At 44.0% G+C, this 13946-nt stretch overlaps 1 protein-coding gene across 1 annotated transcript in view; it reads right to left on the bottom strand.

The window, feature by feature from the left end:
- Positions 1–301: 301 nt before the first annotated feature.
- The window catches only part of Dcp1a (decapping mRNA 1A), a 46590-nt gene continuing 32945 nt past the window's right edge, over positions 302–13946 (bottom strand). The window contains exons 6-10 of the mRNA XM_051204753.1: positions 11643–11756; positions 5267–6025; positions 2771–2836; positions 866–1084; positions 302–602 (exon numbers count right to left, since the gene is read on the bottom strand). Coding sequence (XP_051060710.1) covers positions 522–602; positions 866–1084; positions 2771–2836; positions 5267–6025; positions 11643–11756 — 1239 coding nt within the window. The 3' untranslated portion in view covers positions 302–521. The remainder of the gene's footprint in view (positions 603–865; positions 1085–2770; positions 2837–5266; positions 6026–11642; positions 11757–13946) is intronic.

Below are 13946 nucleotides of genomic sequence, written 5' to 3' on the forward strand. Positions count from 1 at the left end.
AGGACCAGGGACACTGAATGAAACACAAAGAAACCCCAGAAGTTTTAAGGCCCAAGCGGGGCGCTCACAGAAAACACACTTCATTTGAGAACAAACACCTTCTAAAGAATTAACTTAAGCTCTGGTCCTGAAGACTTGGAGCTACTTTGTGGAGCTGACATTCGTTCAGAGCTCATAGGGCCAGAAGTGGGGGGGGGGGGGCAAGGCCACACCCAGTGAGGCTGCAAGGCTGGTGGCCTGGAAATCAAGCTGACAATCAGGCTCCTCATTCCACATACACCCACAAAATTCAACACAATGGTCTTTTTTGTTGTTTTTGTCAAACAAGGGTCTGCTGGTGATGCTTCACAGTGAAACCTCCATCATCACTGAGAATGTCTCTAGAAAACAACCTTAAGGAACAAGGCTCTCTCAAAGGCTCCAACTCAGGCTCCCGAAGTCCTGGGTTCTGTTCAGATGTGCAGGAGGAAGCCCGCCTGTTTCTGAGGTGCGCCCTCTACCTTCACACGGACTTTGCCCAGTCATAGGTTGTGGTTGTCTTTGTTCTTGGTCAAAACCTGCAAGTAGACTTCATGAAGTGTACTGAGGAAGCTAGAGTCATTCTGGAAGAGATGGGAAACAAGGAGACACATGTCAGTTACCGTCTTCAGAACTTACTTCATCGGTAACAACTTAGAAAGACACAAAAATGAGTGGTGTAACTAATTCCCCAAAACCTCACCCCAGAGACAGTCACAGCAACAGTCTTGGAGTTTACCATCATCATTTCTCCAGGACCCCTGGGAAGACAGATGTTTCTCCCAGGCAGTCGTCTGACTCTGCACTTTTACTGAGATACAAGATTAGAAGTTGACACCCTATATACCTTTATTAGATGGATCAGTGTGTCCTGGAGCTGAGACTTGCTGAGAATGATCGAAGGCTTCCTCTGATTTTCAGGTGTTCCAACAGTAAGGGGAGAAGGAGAGCTTGCTTTCCTCTCTAGGTCTGTGGACCTGGGAACTGTTTGCTGGAACACACTGGGGGACAGCAGGATAGAAGATACTGCTGTGGTTGCTGCAGTAACCAACGGAGGGCCTGAAATCTGTGGGAAACAACAGAATAACAGTCGCTTTTCACTGCAGTACAGAAGCAAGCACCCAGGCCCACAGAAGGGACACACAATGAGAGCCATTAGCACGAGACTGCAGCACAGGGCAGTTAAATATTAAACTCTTTATTCTCTTTAGAGAAGGCCCCACTATGCAGCCCTTGCTGGCTTGGAACTCACTATGTAGACTAGGCTGGCTCAGAATCCCACCTCAAGTGCAGGATTACAGGGCACCACCACTCCTGGTCTCTTTCTTTTCTTTTTTATTTTAAGATTTATTTATTTATTATGTATACAGCGTTCTGCCTGCATATATGCCTGCACTCCAGAAGAGGGCACCAGATCTTATTATAGATGGTTGTGAGCCACCATGTGGTAGCCAGGAATTGAACTCAGGTCCTCTGGAAGAGCAGCCAAAGCTCTTAACCTCTGAGCCATCTATCTCTCCAGCCTCTGGTCTCTTTCTTTTTAAAATGTCTGTGTATTCCATCGTGAGTTCCATGGAGCAGGTATAGAGGCCAGAGGACAAGCTTGGCATTGGTCTTCCTTTTCCTTAAGATTTTATGTTATGGGTCTTTGCCTGCATGTATGTCTGTATGTTTGTGTACCATGTGCATGCAGTGCCCATAGTGGCCAGAATGGGACTTTGGATCCTCTGGAATTGGATCCAACAGCTGCCAATGGCTGCTGGGAACTAAACCTGAATCCTCAAGCAAGAGCAGTCAGTATTGCTCAGTAGCCGCGGAGCCAACTCTCCAGCTCTCTATATTGGCTTTTTAAAACTGGGTCTGAAAATCCAGGAGAGGGTATAGGCTCACCAGCAGGTGAGCAAGTGGCAGGGAAGAACTGTCTTCCGAGGTTGCTGGGTGAAGGGTGGTGGTGGGCAACATGTGCAAAAGTGAGGCTAGAGCTTCACAGAGAAGTTTTGGAGTATGCAGGCCTAGAGGTTTTGTCATCAAAAAAGTGAGGGACTGGCAGGACAGTGGTTGTCTTCTGGGACTCTCTGCTTTTCCAGGTCAAGGAAATTCTCTTACTTACAGAAACCAGCACCCACCCAGTTACAAATGAGGCACAATGGCCCACCCAGTGGCTGACCTGGCGGATGCAGCCAAGGCTGAAACCTCCTTGAAGTTAACGTAAGATCTATAAGCCATGGCAACTTAGTCCTAGAAGGGACACCTACACAAGACAGAGCTTGAGCACCTGAACTTTCACTAAGGTGGTAAGAAGAGTGTACCTCACACCAGCAGATCCCAAAAATGTTCAACGTGCTCTTCAGAGAAAAGGAAGCCCAAGGTTGGAGAAATGGCTAAGTGCTTGCTATGTCTGTTTTAGGTTAGCTTGTGAGGACCTGAGTTTGGATCCCTAGGAACATGTAAAAAAATCCGGATGGGTGTGGTGGTCCACACCCACAATCTCAGTGCACAGGAGGTGGGGACAACAAGGAGGCTAGGCTAGGCTCAACCAGAGACTCTGGCTCAATACATAGTGAAGAACTAAGGAAGACACCTAAAGTTAGCACTGGCCCTCCACAGGTGTACACACACACACACACACACACACACACACACACACACACACACTCACTCACATGGGGGAGTGAAGTTAGCACTGGCCCTCCACAGGTGTACACACACACACACACACACTCACTCACTCACATGGGGGAGTGGTTCTTACCGGGACGGCACTGGGTAACACCTTAGGCTGGGCAAATACTTCAGGATCCTGGTTTTGCTGCATAGACTGAAATGTTTAATGGGAAAGAAAGGATGATCAGATACAGCAAGTTTCATTAGTTATTGGTGACAAATATATGTTATCAACAAGAAATGTTTAGAGGCTGAGAGAAATTGGTTGGCAAGGCAGCCAAGGATTGCTCTCCACAATAAATTTGGACAGCAGTTCCTGTGGAGTCTCTGGGGAGAGGTGCAGGCCTTTCTGTGACTCTAGGACACGTGCTGGGCACTGAAGGCAGGACTTGCGTAGACTCCGCTAAAGAGAGTTGAGGCTGGCCTCCATTTTACAGTCTTCCTGCCTCAACTCTTAAGTAGCTGGGAGTTTTGTGGTTTTTTGGAGATATGGTCTCTCCGTGTAGCCCTGCTGTCCTGGAACTTCCTCTGTGGACCAGGCTGGTCTTGAACTCATCGAGATCTTCCTGCCTCTTCCTGCAGCACGACCACCTGGCACACGCTTTTTTATGAGACTGAGTTTCATTGTGTGGTCCTGGCTGGCCTGGAACTCACTTTGTAGACCAGGCTAGCCTTGAACTCTGCCTGCCATTGTCTTCCAAGTGTGGGGATTAAAGATCTATGCTACTATGCCTGGCTTTGGAACAGGCTTCTCCTGTAAAAGCAGGGACAGCCTAGGCTTATACTTGCTGCTGAGTGTGTAGAGATCATATGATTTAAAAAATGTTTTCCCTTGCACGCTTTTCCAGGCAAGTGACCCTACCACTATGTCCCCAGCCCCAATTTCTTCAAAGATTGTTTGAACTTGGTAGATGGCACTATACAGACTTCATCCTAAGTTACAATTTAAAGGCTCAGTTTTCTTGAGGAGAATTTCCTGTTGTTATTTTCTTTAAGGACAAGGGTAGTTCAGGCTGGTGGGCAGCTCAAGATTCTTCTGCCTCAGTTGTTTTACTATAGGTGTGCATTACCAGTGCCTTTGGGAAAGAATTACTGATATATAGCAGGCACAGGAGAGCTCAATGCAGACCAAGGTTGTAAGGTCGTCCGTCCGTCCGTCTGTCCCTTCTTCCATCCTTTCCTCCTCTTTTTTTTTTTTTTTTTTTTTTTTTTTTTTTTTGGAGACAGAGTTTCTCTGTGTAGCTCTGGCTGTCCTGGGACTCACTCTGTAGACCAGGCTGCCTTGAACTCACAGAGATCCTCCTGCCTCTGCCTCCCGAGTGCTGGGATTAAAGGCGTGTGCCACTACTGCCCAGCTAAGGTCTTTCTTTTGAGACAGTATAGCCCTGGCTGGCCTGGAGATTGTTACATAGACCAGGCTGCACTTGAAATCACAGATTGCCTCCTGAGACTAAAGGCATGTGACACTATACCACCAGGGATCTTAAAGTCAGCTATTTCCATCTAGATGAGTATTTACACATATGTGAGTGGTTTCTGCCAGGCACCAGGCGGGAGTGTTGTGCTGTCTTTTAGGGCTGAATGTGGAGAAGGCAGGGGCAGGACCACTGCCCAAGTTTCCAGATGAACTGAGCCGTGGGACAGACCCTTTCCCTCTGCAATCAGAAACATTTTCTTCCATATAATTCTTTAGGTATTTCATCAAGGCAAAAGGAAAGTAGCACAGCTGGGCAGTTATGGCACACACCTTTAATTCCAGCACTTGGGAGGCAGAGGTAGGTGGATTTCCGTAAGTTCAAGACCAGCCTGGTCTAGAGAGTGAGAGGCTCCAAAGCCACACAGAAACCTGTCTTGAAAAACCAAACAACAGCAACAACAGAAAGAAAAGCAGCAGGATCATTTCAGGGTCATGGCAGCTACTCCCTCAGCAGAGCCCTGCCTATAGGGCAGCATGCTCCTTCCGTTTATGCGAGCCCGCAGGAGCAGCACACCCCACTCCTGCTGTGACCATGCACCACTCACCTGAACCCAGCTCATTTCCTCACTTGTAAATTTACCATTTATGAGCTACTTCAGAGGAGCGCAACCTCTCTGTTCCCCTCTACAGTACTCTACCATGAAGCCTCACTGACTGGACATTTTAAAAACTCACTTGTCTATACTGCTCAGCCCAGGCCCAAGTGACTGCCAGCTTGCTTTTTGATGAAAGGCCTGACTCCTGTCTCTGCCATTTTCAACAAGGCATTCTTCATTCAGAACCTTTCAGTGCCTTCCAAGGTCTGAGAACAAAACTCAAACTCCTTAACTCACAATTTATTCATCTCCCAATGGTAACTCCCCCAGCTTTGTTTCCACAGCAAATTCAGTTACTGCAGACTGTGTGTGGGGTAGGGGGATGGACAGACAGACACACTATACCTTTGACTGGGCATGGCAGGTCCACAAAATCGCTTGTGCGCGCGCGCGCGCGCACACACACACACACACACACACACACACACGCACACGCACACCTGTCTCCTATTGCTTAAAACCAAGACTTCTATAGTTTCATTCCTTCACTCCCTCCTGTTCCTGTCATTACCTGAAGGGTTGGAGCAAGCACCATGTTGCTCAGGGAGGCTGAGCTTGCTGCTCTTGCAGTTGCTGTCTTACTGGGAGGCTCTATGAAGCTCTCAGGGGTGGCCAGTTGGCTAGCTGCTGAAGAGAAGTTGGGCGCCATTGCGCCTTTTCCAAGAGGCTGTGCCTGTATTTGGTCATGCTGTGGGGTCAACCTGAGTTTCTGGAGCAGATCAACGCTTGGGAGGGACGTGCCAGGTGTACTTGACAGGCTCACTGGGGCTCTAAAGGGGCTCTGGCTAGCAATCAGACTGCTGTGGCTTAGCTCAGGGACTGGCTGGTTCAGGAGTGGAGACTTCCGTCTAGGTGTGGTCTTTACTCCTTGCATCATGGTGCTATTCCGAGGTAAGTGGGGAACCTGTGTGGCAGGAACTTCGGCTGGCAGTGTGGGACTGAGGACAGGGCTCAGGGGGATTGTGTAGCTTGGGGCGTTCTTTTCACCCGACTGTGCAATAGAGGCAGGAGTGATGAGCACTGGGGCGTTCACTTCAGGCTGGACCGTGTGGTGAGTGGCAGAACAAACACCTGGGCTTTCAGACTGAGGCGCTCCCCCTGACTGCTCAAAGGGAAATGGGAGAAACGAACTGGGCTCTTTCTGTGATGCATCTCCGGGTAGCTTTTCCACATCTTCTGATTCTAGACCCACAACTGTTGGCTGCTCCTTTGGCAAAGAGGTTCCAAATAACTCTTCTACTGTCAGATGTTTGTGACCAGACAGAGCAGACTGAAGAACAAAATCAAACGACACAATGAAAGAAATCTCTGTCAATCAAAGTAACAAAAATTCTTTCTCATTATACAAAATGTAAGGATAGAGTGTGAAAACAAAAACAAAAAACCACCTGGGGTAGCCTAACAGGGTTCAGGTAGCTTCTATCAAAGATGGAAATCTGATTAATAACAAAGTTCTGTTTACTTTCTTCCCCGTGGTGAATGTGGCTAAGGTTAAGGGGCACTTATATCACAACAAAGCTCCCTGTACGTAAGTGCCCATTGTTACTAACATACTGGGAAATGATGCCAGCAAGAGAGGGGACCAAATTCTAAGAAATTCATTTCTATTGTTCTTGACAAAACAAAACAAAACAAAAAAACCTAGCATTGAACTGCAGGAACCTAAATACCCAAAACATTTTTAACCATTTATTACCAGTTCTTTCCTGCTCTGTACCTTCAAATTACAGAACCTTGGAAAAAAAAAGCATTTGCACTGAAGATGAGAGCTGGGGAAGGAGCTGGGTGGTGAACCTGACCCAGCACATGCACATAGATATCTTATGCTTATTCTCCTTCCTTTTTGCTGTGTTCTTAAAGCGAGGCTCTGAGTCTGCAGTAGTGACTTTTTTTTTTTTCTGGACACAGGGTCTCTCTCTACATAGCCCATAGTTCTGGAATTCACTATGTAGACCAGGCTGGCCTTGAACTCAGAGAGATCCTCTTACATAGTGAAGCTATTATCAAAACCTCTTTATAAATTGTAGAAGAGGAACAGTAGTAATTCACATGGTTCAATTCCCTTGTATTTTTACTTTTTTCCAGAGTCCTGTATCTAAATAAAAAAAAATACCACGGTTAAATTCTCAATTATTAACTGGAAAATTTACACAACTGTAAAACATAAAAAGCACATAATCATATGCATAATCGTGACAATTATTTCACAGCTCTACTACCAAGGTGTGTACACCTCAGATCTTGGGTTGTTTTATTTTTTGGGGAGAGTGTATCCAGGCTGGCCTTGATTTTCAATAATCCTGCTTTAGCTTCCTGCCTGCTAAATGCCCAACAATTAAAAAAATTCTTCTTCTTCTTCTTTTTTTTTTCCCAAGGCAGAGTTTCTCTGTGGCTTTGGAGCCTGTCACGGAACTCACTGTGTAGACCAGGCTGGTCTCAAACTCACAGAGATCCACCTGCCTCTGCCTCCAGAGAGCTGGGATCAAAGGCGTGCGCCTCCACTGCTTGGCCTAAAAAAGTTCTATATGATAAAACAAAATGGTTCAAGACTGTGTGACAAAAAGAACTTGGATGCGGTAGTTCATGCCTGTAATCTCAGGGTGGGGAATGGAGGCAGTAGGATTACTCTGAATTTAAGGCTACATAGTCTGTTCTAAAGTGGACAACCAACCAAAGCCAAAACCAAACCAAAAAACCTCAACTTTATTCACCCACTAACCTGGGAGTAGGGCACAACTGTAATACTAGCATTTAGGAGACAGTGGCAGAGGGCCAGGAGTTCAAAGGCACCCTCAGCTACCTATGGTGTTCTTGGCTAGACGAGACTATCCCCAAGAATCTAATCCAATCCAGTTCAAGTTAACTTAAACAAAGCCAAAGGAAATTACTGGAAAACAATATTCATGTTCATTAATAGAAATTAAAGTGGATCATGAAATCATACCGCTACATATATACACCAACATTTAGATATTCTTATTTTGAAAAAGGAAGTATTGGTGCTACTGTGCAGAAATTTCAGATAAGAAGCCATACTTCTATGTTAAAGAATAGGAATAATTAAGTCACATGAAAAAACAGAGAAAACACACTGGGGAAATAATACCAAGAGAATTTAATAAGTGAATTATGGAAATGAAATGCATTTTTTTTTTTTGGTGAGTTGCACTTGTGGGTATACACATGTGCACATGTAGGCAATGTGCTTGTATGTAGAGGACAGAGGACAATGTCAGATGTTGTCCTCTATGAACCAAAACTGACCTACTTAGTCAGACAGCTACTTAGGCTGCCTAAGGAGCTCTAGAGGTCTGTCTGTGTCTTCCTCCTCAGTGTGGGTTGAAAGATGAGTGCCACTAAGGCCAGCTTTTTTGTTGTGGGTGCTGGGGATAAAAACTCTGGTCTCATGCTTGCATGGCAGGCACTGTACTGACCTGAATCACCTCAGCAGCCCTCATGGGAAGGGATTCAATGCTGACATTTGGCAGTATCATTTGCTACTCAGCACTAGATGGCAGTGTTACTAAATAGATACAGTATCTGTGTAGGGCAGAGTAAGGATTTGTAATTGTTTTAGACAATCACACAGCTTTTGACAACATCCAAATCTCAATGCTTTATAATTCCTTGGTTTTAGCTGAAAAAAAAAAAAGATGCAATTTTATTTCATTTCATGTATTTGAGGCAAAGTCTTGCTATGTAGCCTACACAGCCTTCAAATGTAGGGTTTTCCTGTTCAGTTTTGTATACTTGTAACCCCAGTGCTAGGCAGGTGGAGACAGGTGGAAAACAGGGACTTACTGGCTAGCCTAGATAGCCATGGCAAGCTCTGGGCTAATGAGGAACTCTGATTTAAAAATAAAATAAGTGCCGGGCGTTGGTGGCTCACGCCTTTGATCCCAGCACTTGGGAGGCAGAGGCAGGCGGATCTCCGTGAGTTCAAGGCCAGCCTGGTCTACAGAGCGAGTTCCAGGACAGGCTCCAAAACAATACAGAGAAACCCTGTCTCAAAAAGACAAAAACAAAACAAAACACAACAAAAAAGCTGGGCAGTGGTGGTGCACACCTTTAAACCTGGTATACAGGAGACAGAGGCAGGTGGATCTCTATGAGTTTTTGAGGCCAGTCTGGTCTACAAAGCGAGTTCTAGGACAGGCTCCAAAGCTACAACAGAGAAACCCTGTCTCAAAAAACCCAAACAACAACAACAACAACGAAACAATAAAATAGAATGGCAGATGGAGTGTAAAGTATGACATTTGAGGCGGTTGTGCCCTTCACATGCACATGTGTTAGAGTACCTGCACACACATGTGCATACTCCCATACTCCTTATAGCAAACAAATTTGTGGAAATGTGCATGGTAGTACATGCTTGTAATTTGTACATGCTTGTACTTTGGGAGATAGAAGACAGATGATTAGAAGTTCAAGGTTGATCCTAGGTTATATAGGACGTTGAGGCCAGCCTAGGCTATATGTGACCCTTTCTTAAAACAATTGAAAAAACAAGGGTAGGTAGGTAAGGCATTGATATACAATATATATTCCAGATTGTAACATAACAACAATGTTGTTAACATGTATAATGCATGCTAATAAAGACAAATTTAGAAATACTCATAGATAATTCTTTTTTTTGTTGTTTGTTTTTGTTTTGTTGAGACAGGGTTTCTCTGTTTAACAGTCTTTGCTGTCCTGGAATTTGATTTGTAAACCAGGCTGGCTTTGAACTCACAGAGATCGACCTGTCTCCACCTCCCAAGTGCTGAGATTAAAGGCATTTGCTACCACCACCTCACCAGATAATTCTTAATAGCTAAAAAAAACTGCATACAACCCAAATGTCCTTTAGTAGGGAAATGTTTCAAAATGGTTAAATCAAGTTATACAGGTTGAGCATTCCTAATCTAAAAAGCTCCCCAAACCCAAATCTTTTAAATCCCAATGTGAGGCCAGAGATGAAAAATGTACTTCACGCAATAAGTCAGTTGAAAAAAAGTACACAGAAAAATATTTTGTACCTTCTCTACCAGGTCACATCTATATGAGAAGCAAGTGAAATTCTGGTTCAGATTTGGGTCCCACTCCAAGATACCTCACTATATATAAATGTTCCAAAACCCAAAGAAACTCCAAATTTAAGATGCTTCTAGTCTCAAGTATTTCAGGTACGGGATACTCACTGTGTAACTGGGATGCTGATCTGTGCAACAGCACTTGCCTAGTGTACATGGGTTTAAATCCTCTTAAAAGGAGGGGGAAGGAAACAAACTTGACACAACAATTTCAGCAAGTCTCTGGGAATTATGCTAAATGAGAAAGACTCTCAAAAGACTATATTCCATTCGTATAACATTCATATTTTTCACTTGGAAAAAACAAGTGGTTGCCAGGGATTAAAACTGGGGGGTTGGGAGTAGTGATGCACATCTTTAATCTAAGAACTCAGGAGGTAGAGGCAGGCAGATCATTGAGTCAGAGGCCAGCCTGGTGTACAGAGTGAGTTCCAGGACAGCCAGTACTATAGAGAAAGACCTTGTCTCAAAAAACAAAATAAAAAAATAAAAAATAACAAAGGTGGTGGGAGAAAAAAAACAGAGCATGACAGGGACGTCAGTGTGGAGATAAGAGGGCAGCACAAAGGACCCTTGTGTTGACTGCAACAGCATCTATTATGACTGATGGTGAATATACAGAAACCACACACAGGATAAAACTACAGACCGAGTGCACACACACATACAAATGAGAAACTTTGAGCAAGAGGGTGTATGGCTTGTGTCAACATCCTGGATGCGTTAGTACACGACACTTTATAAGATGTTATCCATGGGGAACAGGGGTGAGCACACGGAACCTTTCTGTATTATGTTTATATGTATATTTAATATGAGTATTGAGATAGGATCTGCATTTGTTATCCAAGGAGGCTTGGAAAAATTTATGTAATATAGCAGACTGGCCTCAAATTCATGATCCTCCTGCTTTAGCCTCTGAAGTTCTGGGGTTATGGCATGCACTAACAAGTCTGGCTCTTTTAATGCATGTTATTTCCAGGTGCTGAAGACACAACAGTACAAAGTGAATTCCAGGGCAGGCAGGTTTACACAGAGAAACCCTGTCTCAAAAAACCAAAAGACATAGCATTGAACAGGGAGAGAAAACTGCTGGCCCTGGTGGGTGGGTGTGGAGGTGTACCCCTTTAATCCTAGCACTTGAGAGGTAGGGGCCAGCCTGGTCTACACAGCTAGGGCTATATAGTTGAGACCCTGACACAAAAAATAAACAAGAAAACAAACTGTAGGTCTCAGTAACATGAGAAGTGAGTAAAAAACAAAGCAAACGATGCTAATTAAGGCCAGTGAGGGAACAAAGCAAGTAGGACAGAAGGCAGAGATGCTTGTTCGAGAGGGCCCTGACTAAATGGAGGCCTTGAAGACCAGCAGAAGGATGCACATTTGTGGTGAGAAGTGCTACAAGCCAAGGGAAACACCAGGTCAAAGTCCTGCAACGAGGCAGGGGTTAGGTGGGCAAGGCAGATGGTAGGGGTGGTTGGCACAGGTAGAGGGAGGGGCCAGAGGCCAGGTAGAGTCTTGTGGGCCATTACTGTGAGTGAGAGACACCACTGCAGAGGTAAAAGCAGAGGGATGAAGTTCTGTTTATGTAACAGGGTCACTCTGCTAGAAAAAGCTAGAGAGGAGGCTGCTGCAAAGTCCACAGGAGAGTTTCACGGGCTTAGGAAAGGAGCTGCATATATGTCATTATGATGTCACACATATGATCTGACAGACACGCAATGTACCAAGCTTGCACAGTGGTTCAAGTTCTTATAAAATGTCACTGTTCTGTTGCTTTGACAAAGCCAGGGCTTTAGCTGTACAAACCTTATCTTGTAACCCAGAGGGTGTCTCTTCTAGAGTCTCGGTGCTTCCCAGATTGGAGAGCTGAGTGCTTGGCTGTAACCCAGGGCTGGAGATATTTGAGCCGCCCATCTGATTCTTGGAAAAGAATTAAAAGAAAAAGTCTATCATCTGAAAAAGGATTGCTGTCTAATCTGGTTCACATTTGAAGTTACCAAAAATTCCTTAACTACAAAATAAGCAAAAAAAAAAAAAAAAAAAAAAAAAAAAAAAATCTGTTATGTTTCTATCAATTTTCATAACTTCTCTAGTATTTCTATACACAGTAGCTCCAACTATCACACATTTTAAGGAAAAGATGCCATTACTCTCCCAGATTTTTTCCATGATTTAAGTTACACAGGACACCTTATCTGTTGGGAGACACAGCTGTACCTGTATGCAGAGCACATTTGTACAATTAGGAGGTAGAGCACATTTGTCCGCCACTACAAAGATGCTCTCCTGTGATGGCCCACTAAGGTCATGACCCTGAGCACTCCAAGAAACTAGTGGTTTGTTCTTTGCCATGGCTTTGTCTTTTAAACAATACTACACAAAGCAGAGTGGAGTATAAGCATGGTACTGGCTTCTGACACTTGGCATAAAGCCTCTAAGATTCATGTAAGCTAGTTTACAGTATCTATGGCTCATTTCTTTTTAAATGCTGAGCATATAACATTTGGATTATTTCAAAAGACTTTTCTTTTTGTGTATGAGTGATTTGCCTGCATGTATATATGTGCCTGGTACTCAAGGAGGTCAGAAAGAGACACTGGATTTCCTGGAGCTGGAGTTACAGATGTGATGAGTGTGGACACTGGGAACTGAACTAGTGTCTTCTGTAAGAGTAGTGGGTGCTCTTAACCTTTGAGCCATCTCTCCAGCCCAGTACTTTCCATTCTTAAAAAAACTACTGGTCTATGTGTAGTGATTTTGTGTGTATGCACAGGTGAGCACCTATGTGGAAGGAAGCCACAGGAGGGTCTCACAATGAACCTGGGTTCACTGTTTTGGCTAAACAGGTGGGACAGCAAACTCTTTCTCTTTAATTAACCCAAAATCCTTATTCCTCCTGTTCCTCCCATCCTTTTGAGCTGGGGAGTACAGGCTGACACAGCCATGCTTATTTTTTATATGGGTGATGGAAATCAAACACCAGTCCTCATGCTTGTTTACCAAACACTTATAAAATGAGCCATCTCCCCAGCCATTTTCAGTTTCAATTATGAACACAGCTTGAATAACTTTGTGTAGACAAAAGTTTCATTTCACTAGATTAGACACCAAGCAAAGACAAATGAGGGTATGATGGTAAATATCATTTTCTTCTAAAAGATTATTTTTTATTTTTGCTATGCATTTCAGATTGACTTTGAATTCATGATCTTCTTGCCTTAGCCGCCTAAGTCTTGAGATTACAGGTGTGACAACTACACCTGACTCAGTTTTTTTTTTTTTTTTTTTTTTGTGCATGTGGAGGCCAGGGATTGATGTTAGATGTCCTCAGTAACCCTTTATTGAGGCAGGCTGTCTCACTGAACTTGGAGTTCACAGATTCTGCTAAACCGAATGGCTATCAAGCCCCAGAGATCCTCTAGTCTCTGCCTCCCCAGCACTGTCCTGAACCCCAAAACATGGGCATGGGGAGTCCAGCTCAGGTCCTGATGCTTGCGTAACAAGTGCTTTTCTGACTGAGCCATCGCTCCCGTACTTAGTTGAACAGTCTGATTTTTTTTTGCCATTTAGAGCTGAATTTTGAGTAAGACACTACAGTTTGGTTGAGATTCATTTTGTGTATGTATATGCACATGAACACCCAATCATTTTAATACCACTTAAATTCAAACTTGTTAAAAGTGATACTATAACAGGTGTAGTACTGCATGCCTTTGATCCCAGCACTCAAGAGGCAGAGGCAGGTGGATCTTTGAGTTCAAGGTCAGCCTGGTCTACAAAGTGAGTTCCAGAACAGCCAAAGCTGCTAAACAGAGAGAAACATTGTCTCTAAAAAACAAAAGAATAAAAATATTTTCTGTTATTAAAAATAATCTTTGGTTGGGTATGTGGCTTACAGCAGAGTGCCTAGCATGCCCTAGCTAGGCATGCCCAAGGTCCTGGGGTTCAAATCCCAATATTGAAAAATAAACACAACGCAAGGTAACATACACAAGAATCCTTAAAGATGACCATTGGTGAACATGCAATTACAATGTTTTGGAAACCTTAGTTACATTTTAAAGATTTGTTCCAGCTTTTGGTTAAGTACTGACTATGTCAAGATAAAAC

This window comes from Phodopus roborovskii, unplaced genomic scaffold (genome assembly GCF_943737965.1).
Source record: "Phodopus roborovskii unplaced genomic scaffold, PHOROB, whole genome shotgun sequence".
NCBI lineage: Eukaryota > Metazoa > Chordata > Mammalia > Rodentia > Cricetidae > Phodopus > Phodopus roborovskii.